The 15024-nt window shown below is 39.6% G+C and overlaps 1 protein-coding gene across 14 annotated transcripts in view; it reads right to left on the bottom strand.

The window, feature by feature from the left end:
- The window catches only part of dnah7 (dynein, axonemal, heavy chain 7), a 359684-nt gene that overhangs the window by 135521 nt on the left and 209139 nt on the right, over positions 1-15024 (bottom strand). For all 14 annotated transcript variants that reach the window (XR_011356527.1, XR_011356526.1, XR_011356528.1 and 11 more), the window contains one exon: positions 3703-3932. Coding sequence is in view for 11 of the 14 variants with exons in the window: in XM_069934600.1 (XP_069790701.1) it covers positions 3703-3932 (230 nt within the window). In the remaining 3 variants the exon portion in view is untranslated. The remainder of the gene's footprint in view (positions 1-3702; positions 3933-15024) is intronic.

Here is a 15024-nt window from a genome sequence, read left to right as displayed (position 1 = left end):
GAATCTATTTTGCACAATCTCTTAGGCAGACAATCCTTCTTTAGCAGTAGAGACAAAGTAGCACACAGTTCTCCAACTTATTTAATTCAACTTGTATAAATTCTGCAGGTTGTTATCTTCCCTTTCTTCGGAAAATTGAAGATCTTAATAAATGGATGACGCACCCAATGACTTTGTTTGGAAGGATCAACTGTATTAAAATGAATGTGCTACCTAGAGTACAATATTTTTTTTTCAAAGTTTGACTGTTTCTATACCTCAGAGATTCTTTCAAAACCTCAATAAATGCATCAGGAAGTTTCTGTGGAAAGGTAAGCCTTCCAGAGTATCTATTGATAAATTAACTTGGAATTATTAGAGGACAAACTCTCCCAGATATCAAAAAATATTTTTGAAGTTTGTCATCTCTCTTTTTGACGGAGGAGACAAGTCTTCATGGATAAAATTGGAGTTGCATAAAGTTGGTAAGATAGCAGCAAACCTTATATATAAGTGGAATTCTAAATTATTATCTGGCCCTAAAGAAACCACCCTATAATATAATCACAATATGGAATAAAATTAATGATCAAACTGGGGTATTTCACCAAAAACATCCCTCGCTCAAAATATGTTAATTCTATTAATGATTGATAATAAAATCCTTGACACTTGGTCCCAGAGAGGGGTCAGTGTATTGAGGATTGTTATGAGCAGGAACAATTTATGGCATTTGAGCAAATTAGAAATAAATATGGAGTTTTAAATACAAATCGTTTCTGCTATATTCAGTTAAGATCTTATTTAAGGGAAAAATTAGATCCAGCACTAACCTTACCACAGTGTAGTGAAAGAGATGCTCTGGTTTGAAAGGGGAGCACAAAAAAGATTATTTCAAAAATATATTCCTTATTTCAAGCGGGAACTGCTAAACAAGGGCATGATAAATCAAGACAAAGATGAGAATCAGATTTGGGTATGGAAATTGATCCATTTTTCTGGTCCGACTTATGTTGGGACAGCATGATTAACAAGATTAATGGAAGGTATCAGCTGGTGCAATATAACTTCTTGCATCAGCTTTATCTTACTCCACAAAAATCAGAAATGTTTACAATATGGTCAAAAAATACGTACTTTCTCGCATTCAACCTGGTCATGCCCTGAAGTAAGGCCTTTCTGGGAAGATTTGGGTAATCTCCTGGGGAAAAAAAAATCTCTGAAATTCGATAACCTCAGGCATCTGAAGAATTTATATTGGGGAATTTAGAAGACACAAGACCTAAAATGAGACTGTCGAAATAGAAATTAAAATTTATTAAGCTTGCTTTAGCAGTGGCCAGGAAATGCATAGGAGCTACTTGGAAATCAGATTTCCAACTAGGTTTAGCCCGCTGGAAGATAGAAATGCATAATTGTGTTCCCCTGAAGAAGATCACCTATAAACTCAGAAACAGGTATGACATATTTTTCAGAATATGGAATTCATACCTAAGATACATCAGGGTAAATCTTTAATGATTCTCCCCTCCTGTCTCTTCCCACCTCCCCCCGATGTTTCCAGCACTGAGGACCCTAGATAAGTCAGGTTATTTGTCCTTTGATGGGAGTGGGGTTTATCCTCAGTGAAGCCAAACTTTTCTTTTTCTTATTCTCTCTTTTCTTACTTTTTCTTCTTTTGTTCTTTCTACTTGTTTCTGGGAGAGATGGGAAGGAGGGTTCCTCTTATTTTGTTCTTTCTCTCTATTATTGTTTTCTCCCTTTGATTCAACATGGATATTGAATTTGCATTTTTGTAGTATTATTGTAATTTTTCTTTATAATAATTGAATCACATGTTGACGTTTTTCTTATTTTTTTCTCACTTTCTTTAATATCAACACACAGATCAATATTTATATTATTTTGTTAATATTATGGATATTGATGTTTTAATTTTTAATTATTCTTCATCTTGACTGCATGTTGATTGAAAATTCTCAAAATAAAATATTCAAAACAAAAAAAGGTTGGACTCCAGCCACCCATTAGTGCACGCCTTGCCCTTGGTTCATTCAAATTACCTAGGATTATTATTGGCTAGGCGCTGAGATCAGAACTGTATACAACAACAATGCATAGCACATTCTTTCTCTCTACCTTGTGGTTCAAGCCCCAGATATCACTCCATACCTTTCGAATTCACTGGAAGTCTTGTGGATCAGGTGTGCACTACACTTAAAGCTGAGCTGTAGTACTGTGATAGATAAGTGCTTGCAGAGAGCTGCACCCCTGTTGGTATAGGGAACCTGGGTCCAATGTGAATGTCCATCATTGACAAGGCTATCCCTCTCAAGGTCAAGGATGATGGTCTTCATTCCTATGGGCTCTCGAGGCTTATGAGTCCAATCTTTGAAAGTAGCCCACCAAGCGAAGATGCTTGTGCATGTATTTGTTTGACGTGTACTTAATGTTGCACACAATACTTCACAAATCAACCAACTAGTTCCAATGGCATAAAAACCCTGATGATTGGAGCTGACAGATTTGTTGTAGCCTTCTTCCATTTTCACAGCTGGAGTTTGAAGTAACCTCGTCCACCTGTCCCACCATTGAGGTCTTAGTTAGATTGTTCTTTGTCAGAGACCTCACCTTCAGCCTGACTACCATGGGTGGTCTACCAGGACCACACTAGCTATTCCACCACTCAAGGTGACAATCCATGAAGTTGTTTGGTAATAAAGTAATTGAGTATCGAATTATGTTCTCCCCTATTTGCATCCTGTGTGTTCATTAAAGTTACCTGTGATTGTAACACTGGTGTCCAGACTCATCTCTTAATGAACCCACTGAACCTGATACTCTTCCAAACACAGCAACTGGCCCTGCGAGCAGGGTTCAAAGAGTTTCGGCTGGACACGTGGAGTATTATCTATGTGGGAGATCATACAAATGAGTGTGTGTATGGATGTCCTGTTGGCTGCATGTATTATTACATACCTGCTCACCGACGAGGGCAGCAGGAAGCGACTCAAAGATTGGAAAGGAAACCTGGGGTCAGAATATGTTGACCATTGGGGGTTTAGCTATTTCGCAGCATGGCTGGCAAGCCACACCATGCCAATCTACAGGGTTGACATGACTTGAGCATTAGGAAAGGCAAATTCCTTGAGCTCATGAAGCCACATTTCTTGTCAATGTAGGAAATGGAGAGAAAGTCCATTCTTTAGAACAACAATGACCTCATATTTGTTTAGTCCTGTTCATCCCTCTCCCACCCTATCTGCAACTGACAACTATCTTATTTCTAACTTTCCCAATTCTAACAAGAGATCTTTGATGTAAAGCATCAATGCATTTGTTTAATAGAATCTCAGCATTTAAAAATTATTCCATTTTCAAAACAGATGGGCAGATCAGAGAAATTGATGCCTGCATTTTTGTTGGGATTAAAAACTAATACCACCACCAGGTAATCTGTGTCCCAAGATTCCATTGTTCTTATTTTTCAAAGATTGACAAGTTTCTTTAATTTTCCGATCCAACTTGCACTTATGCATATTGAAGTTGATTTGCCAATTGAACAATCATCCAGCAAATGTATAATCTATTCCTGTATTTTGTTACAGCAATGAGGAATTTGTTGCAGAATTATACATCTCAACCTAACAGAACAAAATAAGTTAACAGTTATCAATTACAACCATCTTTTATATTTCATTTAAAAAAATAATTTGGGCTTACGTTCGTTTTGTTTCAAGTAGGGTTTGGAATGTGGAGATCAATTCCAGGTAAGAGGTGGGAGTCACATAATTGTACCTCTGAAGCTCTGTATGGAATTTTTCTGATAATTCAATTGTTGAGGTGTGAAAACTCTTGCACATATCAATGCAGCACACACGTATCCTCTCTGACATTTCAATGTCTCCCAGTGAGCGTTTTGCCACAGCCTCCAGAGCATCTTCTGGCCAAGACTAAATGAAATAAAGTAATATCAAATAATGCAATTCAAAACACTTTTTTATCCAATACATTTGATCGAAGCTGATCAGAGATTTAAATAGAGGCCTGAACCAACCAGACAGGGACACAACTTCAAATCCCACTACAACATGTGAAATTTAAATTCTGTTAATTAAATAACATGAAATCAAAACTTTAAAAAACAGTGACCCAGAGGCCAGTGGATTGTGGTAAAAATCTGTCCCATTGAATAATATTATGATGAAGATGAAATGTGCCATCTTTAACTGCTCAGACCTATATGCGACTCCACACAAACTGTAATATGGTTAACCACCTTCTAAAATGGCCAGAAAATCATTTGGTTGGATTATAGGTCTAAGTAACAACAAGTCTGACATGAAGGTGGGAGGAAGCGTTCTTCGACTCCCAACATTGGCTCCAAACTCTTTCAAATCTCATATTCCATATTTCCTTTGAGCAAAAGAGGAGGTTTGCTCAGAGACATGCTCACAGAGAAATCGAATTCCACACTCCTTTGTAAAATATTTTCCCCATCTTCTCACAAATAATGTGATGGTCTAAGTACTGTTGGCTTTGATGACTAACAGGCTTCTGTGAAGAAGAGCAAAGTCCAATATTTTTTTTCCAAAAGGCAGTGATGGGTGTCAGTGGAGTAGTGTGCTCCTCCTGTAAGATCTGGGAAATAAGGGACGTTAGGTATCCCTGATGAAGAAATCTGTCCAGCTGGAGTATACAGGATTCAGAGGAACACAGAAATAAGTTTTAGTTGAATACCAAAGTTTCAAGCACGAGGAGAGACTGGCAGACAATGCAAGAATATTGTCTTGGATTCTATTGGGAGAGAGTGTCTCAGAGGAAAATAGCAACAGTGGCTAGATCAGCGGCTTCACAAGTGGCTCTGCTATAAAGCAGGGTAGGACTATCAGAGTAATCGTGAAAGGAACTCTCATCTGGAGCACAGACAAGCAGTTCTGTGGCTGTTGGGGAGACTCCAAGATTATGTATTTCCTCCCTGGTGCCAGGATTGTGGATGCCTCAGACTGGGCTCAGGATATTCTGAAAGCGGAGGGTGAGCAGCCAGAGATCATGATTGTATAGTGAGTCATGGCATTTTTTGTGGTTTGTGTGTTCTTGAGTGCCTGTGTGTTCATGAAGTCTGTCCAGATGGAGTATACAGGATTCAGAAAGGAACAGAAAAACAAGTCTTAGTTGAATGGTAATACCAAAGTTCGGATGGGCAAGACTTACCCAAGGCCAGCAGGAACTTTTAAACTTGCTGAGTCAGCGTAGTGGGCTGCAGTAAGTGAATTCCTGTGCTCCAGTAATGAACTGAATGAGAATACCAGGAATTCGGGCCCACAGTGGATTGTCATCGGGTTGGGCAGATGTGGAGGAAGAGGAGCAATAGGTACAGGAAGAAGTGGGGACATCGGTCTGGAGTGCTGGACAGGATCAAGAGAAAACCATTTGGACCACCACTACCTAGCATTTATCTTGTGAATGCCAGATCTATCACTAACAAAATGGATGAATTTAAGCTGCAGATCTCTGAGAATAGAATCCTTGACGAATACTGTATTATGAAGATAACAGAGACATGGCTACATCCACTTATCCCAAGTGCAGTTATTAAACTAACAGGCCGGACAGGGTTTCACTGGGACAGAAATAAAGACTCTGGTAAAAGCAAAGAGGGAGGGTTATGCTGAACAACTTGTGCACAAATGCAGAAATCATAGTCATTGCTCTCCAGATTTGGAGTACTTGGCAGTTAAATGCAGACCTATTTACCTCCCATGGAAGCTTACTATTGTAATAGTTATAGCTGTTCATATCCCACTGGATGCTTTGTGTTTCCTTCTCAAAGCTATTAACATACAACAGAATAAACATTGGGAAGGAGCCTACATCATTGCCAGAGATCTCAATCAAGTGGATTTGAAGGCAGTCCTCACTAAATTTGAACAGAATGAACACTTGTATGACTAAGGGGGGAATAGGACTCTTGATAAAGTCTATTCAAATATTAAGAAAAGTTTCAGGTCAATTTCATTACCACATTTAAGCTGGTCGGATCACCCTTCCATACTTTAAATTCCAGCATTCATTCCCCTGAGCAGAAGGGCTCCACCCACTGTAAAAATCATTAAGACATGGCAAGAAGGAGCTTTGAAAGTCAGGATTTAGAGGAGTATACAGCTGCTGTACTCAGATATATAAAGAACTGCGTTGACAACGTCACCTTCAACAAACGGATCAGGCTGTATCACAATCAGAAGCCATGGATGACCTGGGAAGTTAAAATTCTTCTCAGAGACCATAATATCACTTTCAGGTCAGGTGATGGTGTACAGCATAGTGCAGCTAGACTCAACTTGGAGTTGCTAAAGTGACCGATAGGAAGAGGATCTGAGGACTATTTCAATGATAATGAATCGTGGCAAATGTGGCAGGGCAGCCAGCACTTCAACTATAAAAACAATAGCATAACTGTTGATGGTGATGTTAGGCTGGCCGAGGATCTCAATCATTTCTTCACTCGATTTGAGGTGGAAGTGGAAGAGATGGATACAACACACTCACTGATGCCTAACGGTCATGTCCTCACTGGTCAAGAAAGAGGTGAGACAGGTGCTTAAAGCTGTGAACTGAAGGAAAGCTACCAACACCGATGGCATATCAGGCAGGGTGCTGAAGGAGTGTGTGAACCATCTCTCTGAGGTATTCAAAGATTTTCAAAAGGTACCTGTCAAAATCTATCATTCTGCTGTGCTTAAAGGCTACTACAATCATTCCACAGCCTAAGAAGGAGGTTATCAAGGGCCTCAACGACTATCGTGCAGTTGCTTTAACACCAGTAATTATGAAGTGCTTTGAGAGGCTGGTTTTGCAGCATTAAAGCCAGTATCCCATCCACCCTTGATCCATACCAGTTTCCTTGCAGGGCAAATAGGTCTACTGTGGTGGCTATTGTCACTGCTCTTCACGTAGCATTGACCCACTTAGAACAAGAGGGATGCTATGTGAGGTTGCTTTTTATAGGCTTCAGTTCTGCTTTTAATACTATTATTCCAGCCAGATTAGTTGGTAAACTTGCTGATTTGGAATTTTCCAGATCAATTTGTCTATGGATTAAGGACTTTTTAAACAAACCATTCCCAGTCTGTAAAAATAGGTGCTCATTATTCCCCTTCTCTCACGCTTAGCAATAGTTCCCCACAGGGCTGTGTGTTGAGCCCAATGTTGTATTCTCTTTATACCATGACTGCCTCCCAGTATTCTTCTAAGTCCATCATAAGATTTGCGGATGATATGACTGTGGTTGGGCTCATTCAAAGGGGCGATGAGTCAGCCTATAGGGATGAAGTCCACAGACTATCACTGAAGAGCTCGTAATGCATTTCAGGAACAGTATGGCCCAACTGCATTGTATACGAATGGGAACTGTGTGCCTTCTTGACTATAACGGTGGTATTAATAGTTCAAGAAAGTTGTAACCCTTTCCACAAAGTCTTCATTTTCTGAGAAACCCTAGGAATATTAATCTACAGAAGTTAATGGTGTCCTTCTATCACACTATTGAAATCATGCCGACTTATTGCATTCCCATGTGGTTTGCCGGCTGCAGGTAAAAAGGATCTTCAGAGGGTTATCAATACAGCCTAGAAGATTATTGGGTGCTCCTTGTCCCTTTGGAGGATTTATTTTAATCTTGCTGCATCGGGAAGGCAGCTAATATTCTTAAGGATTCTACTCACCTGGACTATCATTTGTTTGACCTTTTGCCCTTGGGTAAATGATATAGGTCCATTAAATCACAGACAAACAAACTCGAGAACAGTTTCTATCCCAGAGCCATTGAAAAGTTAAACTCTGCCAATTAGTGTCTTTGTGCTTTGTATTGTTTTAATGCTGCTTTTTTTTGCTTTCTTTCTTGTTTTTATTGCTTTATATGCTCTTGTATGTTGTATTGTGAGTACTGTGGTTGAATTTTTATTATTTTATTGCATTTTCTTACAACTACAATAAAGTACTTACTTGTGACCTATCCTGGTACCAACAGGAAGGAAGAGAAATGAGGTCTTGCATAGTGAATTTAAGGAGCTAGGTAGTAAATTAAAAGACAGGACCCCTTGGGTTGCTAGTGAGACAAGGAATAGAAAGGTAACAAATTTAAATGTGTATCTACGAGACTAAGTCAAAAAGTTTTTAGATTCTTGGACCAATAGGCCTCTGTTCCATGGAAGGTAGGACTTGCACAAGAGGGTCAGGCTGAACCTAGACTGGAGGAGCACCAATAACCTCGTGAAGAGATTTGCTAGTGTGACTCAAGGGGAATTAAACTAGATTGGCAGGGAAGGGTTAAGGTTAGGGGAATGGGTCCCTAAGCATCAGTGCAGATGGTAAGCAAGCGGAGGTTAACTTAGATGTTAAAGAGATCAAGTTTGTTAGACAGGATAGGCAGGAACAATTGAAAGGAGTGGAAAGTCTGACAAACTTCTGCATTTATTTTAATGCAAGAAGTCCAGCAGGAAAATGGAACGAACTCAGAGTATGGTTAGGTACATGGGACTGGAATATTATTGCCATAACAGAAACATGGATGAATAAGGGGCAGGACTGGTAACTCAATTATCCCCAAGCTGCAGGCAAGATAGAGGTAGAGATGTGGTTTTTTTTATTTTTGATTACGGAGACCATCACAGCAGTAATAATATTCTTGAGGGATCATGCAGTGATGCTTAATAAAGGTACAAGGACTTTGATGGGATTGCATTAACAGCACCTCCTCCACCACCCCTCCAAACAGCCAGTCAGAATCAGAGGAGCAAATGTGCAGGAAGATCACAATCAGTATAGGAATAACAGGGTTTTTTTAGTGATTTAATCTCCCCTTATATTAACTGGGGTTCTCATAGTCCAAAAAGATTGAATGGGGTGGAATTTATTAAACGTATCCAAGAGAGTTTCCTCAATTTGGATATGGCCCAGCCAGAAGAGTGGAGCTCCTCTTGGGAAACAAGATAGGGAAAATGACTGAGGTGTCAGGCGGAGAGCAGTTGTTGACCAGTCAACCATCACTACATTCATTTTTTTTTTAATTATAGAAAAAGAAAAACCCCACTTATCTATACCTCTACCTCTATTTTGCCTGCAGCTTGGATCATTGAGTTACCAGTCCTGCCCCTCATCCATGTAAAAGTCTTAAATTGGGCAAGGGAAATTTTGATGACACAAGGCAGGAAGTTACAAAGATTTATTGAGAGGGACTGTTTCCAGGTAAATGAGGGCCTGGCAATCAGGAGGTTTTTAAGAGAGATAGGGAAAGTTCAAGGAAAGCATATTCATGTTGGAATGAAGGGCAAGGCTGGCAAGATTAGGGAACCCAGTCAAGAAAAAAAAATGTGTGGAAGTAATAGACATTTGAAATGAAATTAATCCCTTGAGTATTGTAAAGGATCACTTTAGAGGGCAAGGAGAGGTTTTGAGATGGCTCTGGCAGATGAATCTTAATTTTTTTTTAAATTTAGACATTCAGTACAATAACAGGCCATTTCAGCCCACGAGTCCATGCCACCCTATTTACGTCCAATTAGCCTACACCCTTGGTACATTTCGAACAGTGGGAGGAAACCAGAGTCCCCAGGGAAAACCCACACAGACACAGGGAGAACGTACAAACTCCTTACCGACAGCGCGGGATTCAAACCCCAGTCCCGATCGCTAGCACTGTAAAAGGCATTGCGCTAACCATTCTGCCAACCGTGCTGACTTAAATCTGCTAAGAGATAATCCTGTATTTTAAAAAGGATGAGGTGGCTAATGTTGTGCCTTTATTTAAAAACGCTACAAGAACAAGTCAGACAACTACCAGTCAGTGAGCTTAATGTCAATCAGGGATAAGTTACTGAAGGGCATTCTAAAAGACAGGGTCTTTCTTCATTTGGAAAAACAAGGACTGATGATGAATTTGGCTTTGTGCATAGGAAATAATGTCTCATATATTACATTAAGTTTTTGGAGACGTGACCATGAAAACGGATGAATGCAAGGAAGTATCCAAATATACTTTAATAAGGCCTTTGATAAGGTCCCAGATGGTAGGCTGGTTTGGAAGATCAGACCACATGGTATCTTGGGTAACCTGGCAAATTGGGTACAGAATTGACTAGATGGTAGAAGTCAGAGGATGGTAGTGGAGGGTTGCTATTCAGTTTAGAGGCCAATAACTAGTGCAGTGCCATGGGGATTGGTACTGGGACAACTATGGTTTGTCATTTACATTAACTACTTGGATGGCAAGGTAGCTAGTAAGGTTATCAAGTTTGCAGATAATACCAAATTTGGTGGCATAGTGGACAATGAACGAGTTTATGCAAGATTCTAACAGGATATGGATGAACTAGGAAAGTGTGCTAAGGAATGGCAGATGGAAGTCAAGTGTGAATTGTGGTTGCACTTTGGTAAATTAAACCAGGGGAGGACAAACACAATGAATGATATCCTTTGGTAGCACTGTAGAAATTAGAGATATGGGGGTGCAGATACATACTCTGATAAAAGTGCAACACAAGTGGACAAGGTGGTGAGGAAAGCATTTAACCCACTTGCCTTCATCAATCTGAGGACTGAGTACAAGAACATGAAGGCAGTGGGGAGGCCACACTGGGAGTGCTGCAGGATATCTATAGGATAGATATCATTAAACTGGAAAGGGCAGAAAAGATTCACAAGAATGTGATCAGGACTGATAGGCTTGAATTATAAGGGGAGGAGGAATAGGCTGGAACTTTTCTCTCTGGTGTGTAGGGGAGCACAGATAAGGTAAATAGCCAGACTCCTTTTCCTCAGGAAGGAGAATCTAAAGCCAGACGATACAGATTTAAAGAGAGAGAAAAAGATCAAAAGGGATCTGAGGGGCACCTTCTTCACATAGTAGGTATATGAAATAAGTGGCAAGAGGAAATAAGACCATAACATTTTGGAGCAGAAGTAGGCCATTCAATCCATTGTCTAGTCTGTCATTCCACCATGAACTGATCCATTCTCCTACTCAGCTCCACTCCCTTGCCTTCTCCCCACAACTTTTGATACCCGAACTACAGATACCTATAAATTTCTGCCTTAAATACTCCCAACAACCTGGTCTTCACAACTACTGGGGTAGCAAATTCCAAAGGTTAATAACTCTCTGGCTAAAGAAATTTCACTGCATCTGTTTTAAATGGATGTCCTTAAATCCTGCTCTCTTTTCCTCGACTTCCCTACCAAGGGAAACAACTTTGCAACATCGACTCCATCCAGGCCATTTAATATTTGAAGTGCTTCCATGAGGTCCCCCACCCCCAATTCTTTTTAATTCCAAGGGGTAGAGATCGAGCCATCAAATATTCCTAATATGCTAATCCCTTCATTCCAGAAATCATTCTTGTGAGTTATCTCTGATCCCTCTCCAATACCAGCTCACCCTTTCTTAAATAAGGACCCCAAAACTGTTCTCCATACTCCAAGTGAGGCCTCACCACTACCTTATAAAAAAAAGCCTCAGCATAACATCCCTGCTCTTATATTCAATTCCTCTAGATGTGAATACCAACATTGCTTTCACCTTCTTCACCACCAACTCACCCTGGAGATTAACCTTCAGGATATCCTACACGAGGACTCCCAAGTCCCTTTGCATGTCTGAATTTTGTTCTCATCCAAATAAGTCTGCCCTTTTATTCCTTCTACCAAATTGAATCACCGTACACTTCCCAACATCGTATTTCATTTGTCACTTCTTTGCCCATTGTCCAAATCCAATTCTCTCCATTTCCTCATCTCTACCTCCAGCTATCTTTGTATTATCTGCAAACTTAGCCACAAAGCTGTTTATTCCATAATCCAAATCATTAATGTACAACATAAAAAGAAATGCCCTTGACACCAACCCCTTTGGAACACCCCTGGCAACAAGTAACCAATCAGAATAGGATCTTATTATTCCCACTCTCTATTTTCCGCTGATCAGCCAATGCTCTACCCATGCCAGTATCTTTCCTGCAATTCCATGGGCTCTCGTATTGTTAAGCAGCCTCATGTGCGGCATCTTATCAAAGGTCTTTTGAAAGTCCAAATATATAACATCCACTGCATCTCCTTTGTCGAACCTATTGTTGTTTCCTCAAAAATTGCAGTAGGTTTGTCAGGCAAGATGATGTGAAGAAGGTCTTGGGAGTGCTTGTGCATGATTTGCAAAGGCTGGTTTGCAGGTGCAGCAGGCTATCAAGAAGGCAAATGGAATATTGGCCTTCATTGCGAGAGAGATTGAATTCAAGAGCAGGGAAGTTATGCTGCAACTGTACAAAGTATTGGTGAGACTACATCTGGAGTACTGCGGGCAGTTCTGTTCTCCTTACTTGAGGAAGGATGTACTAGATTTAGATGCAATTCACCAGGTTGATTCCAGGGATGAAGGGGTTGGTCTATGAGGAGAAATTGAATCATTTGGGACTGCTCTCACTTGAATTTAGAAGAATGAGAGGGAATCTTATAGAAACAAGTAAATTTATGAAAGATTAAGATCAAGGTAAGTAAGTTGTTTCCATCGGTTGGGGAAACCAGAACTAAGGGACATAGCCTCAAGATTCAGGTTAGTAAATTTAGGACAGAGATAAGGTTGTTGGAACTATGGGTGCAAGGAAATAGGATCTTGATCACTACCCATCATTTTTCTCCAGGTGGGACTCTATAATGAAGAACTTTAATGAAGAACTTCAAACAATTGAAATCAACATGGAAGAAGGATTAAGAGGGAATGAAATATAAACTGGGTGGATAACTAGAGCAGTGAGAAAGTCCTTTTGTATCTAGCCTGGTTAGTAGATGGCAGTTCTACAGTTCAGCAGCAGCAGCTGGAACTGGAACATGACAAGCTGGCAAGCTTGTGGAAATGCCCCATTTTAAAGACAGGTTGTGAGTTCTTAGTTCAGCCTGTTCAAAGCCCTTGTGGTCCATACAAGAGGCTGTGTAATGTTTCACTTGAAATAAGTGAAACAAAAAGGAACTCTGTGGAGACCTGAAACAAAGAGGTTATCATCTGGAAAACCCTGATGGGGCAAGTTTCTTCAACAAGACACTAAAGGGAATGATCAGAAGGAATTAGTTGTGGGTGTCCAGCAAACAACAAATCTCTCTCTGAAAATCGACAAGAACCTTCCTGAGAGGTAACCATTTACCTTTCAAGAACCAAAGCCTAGTGAAATTCATACATGTTAAATTCTGTGCACAATATAAGAATTGCCCTCAACCAAAGAACTTGGAGGAGTGAGAAGTGAGATTGGACTGTGAATCAAAGAACTTTTCTGAACTTATACACACATTATATACATGTGTGCTTAGAATTAGAAGGGGGTTAAGTTAATAGTAGTAAGTTAAAGTTTGATCCTGCTTTCATGTTTAAATATAATTAAAAGCAACTTTTGTTGAGTAACCATTTGTCATGGTGAATTTCAATTGCTGCTGGGTTTTGGGGTCCTCTGGACCCATAACATTTGGGGGATCGTCCTTTCAGATTGAAAATTGGAATTTTGGGATCTTAAATTTTTGCAATTTATTAATTAATTGGATTTTCCAAACTAATGTAAAGCTTGTGTGTGTGGAAAACAGCAGCAATGAATTTTAATACATTTTTCCTGCGGTTGCAAGAGAAAAGAGGAACCGATGGTCATTGCTAAATTATTAAAGCTGACTGAAGTCAAGCATTGGATGAGGAAAATACAAATTCAGAGGATTATAGTAAAATAATATATAGGTGAGGGAAATTTTATTGAGAAAGATGGAGAAATTTTTCCTGAGGATAGATCTGTTGAATAGCAATTAGAATTGGAGAAATTGAGGGTGGAAGAAGAAAGAGAAACAGAGGGTGTTGCAAGAAAGAAAACAGATCTTTGAGTTGCAGAAACAACAATGAGGCAGAAGAAGCTGAATAATGGAGGAAATATGATGCAGAGGAAGCTGAAAGAAATGGAGGAAATATGAGTTAGAGGTAGCTGAAAATAGAGAGAGAATGATGAAAGACAAAGAAAATATGGTTTTTTTTAAATGAAAGTGACGGTTTCAATTAAAGAAGTTAAAAACTGAGATTGAGGGAGGTAAGAGAATTGAGGCTGCCACTCCTAGGGAGAGGTTTTTGGCTAATAGAGGTAACTATAGTTCCTCCTTTTGATGAGGGTGATACAGATACATATTTTCAGCTTTTTGAAGGTTGCTGAGTGCTCAAGATGGCCAAATAAAAATGGCCTCTTATGCTCTAAGGTGTATTGAAGTGAATAACACAAGTTGCATCCTCCAGTTTGACTATAGAGCAAGTGGCAAATTATGATGCTATTAAACAAGCAGTATTGAAAGCTTATGAGTTAGTTCCAGAAGCATACAGACAAAAAATTAGGAGTTTGGTGAAAACATGGAACCAATCTTATATGGATTTTACTCTTGGAAAATCTATATGTTTTAACCGCGGTGTGCCTCAAAAGGAATAAATAATGATTTTGACAGATTGAGAGAATTGATATTATTTGAGGAAATTAAAAAGGTGTGTTCCAAATTAGATTAAATTATACCTGGATGAGATAGACATGGGGACATGGTAGCAAACGGCAAGGTCAGTGGATGAATATGCCCTGATTCACAAAAACAAATTCCAGAATAATAAGCCTTTTTGGGGGTTAATGTGGAGCAGACTAATAAGCCTGAAATTAAGTCTGGGGAGGATGTTAAGAGAAAAGATGAAGGTAAGGATTTGTACATAATTTTTGTAAAAAAACTCGTCACATTCTTGTGAATTGTTTAGTGTTGTAAAAGAGATGAGAAAAGGAAGTATTACTAGAACCATGCATCAGACAGTTGAATTTAAGGAGAGCAGATGTTCCAAACCTGGTAAGGGTGTGATGGACATTTTCAAATCTTTTGTGTCAGAGGGCATGGTTTCAGTCAAGAAGGGAGAATCTCAGGTTCCAGGTAAAATTCTTAGAGATACTGGAGCAGCACAGTCACTGTGGTTGAAGAATGTGGTTGAAGAATTGATCAAAAGACTGA

Source organism: Narcine bancroftii, chromosome 4 (assembly GCF_036971445.1).
Source record: "Narcine bancroftii isolate sNarBan1 chromosome 4, sNarBan1.hap1, whole genome shotgun sequence".
In the NCBI taxonomy this organism is placed as follows: domain Eukaryota; kingdom Metazoa; phylum Chordata; class Chondrichthyes; order Torpediniformes; family Narcinidae; genus Narcine; species Narcine bancroftii.
The sequence above is the reverse complement of the archived record's forward strand: the minus strand, read 5'-3'. Positions and strand labels throughout refer to the sequence as shown.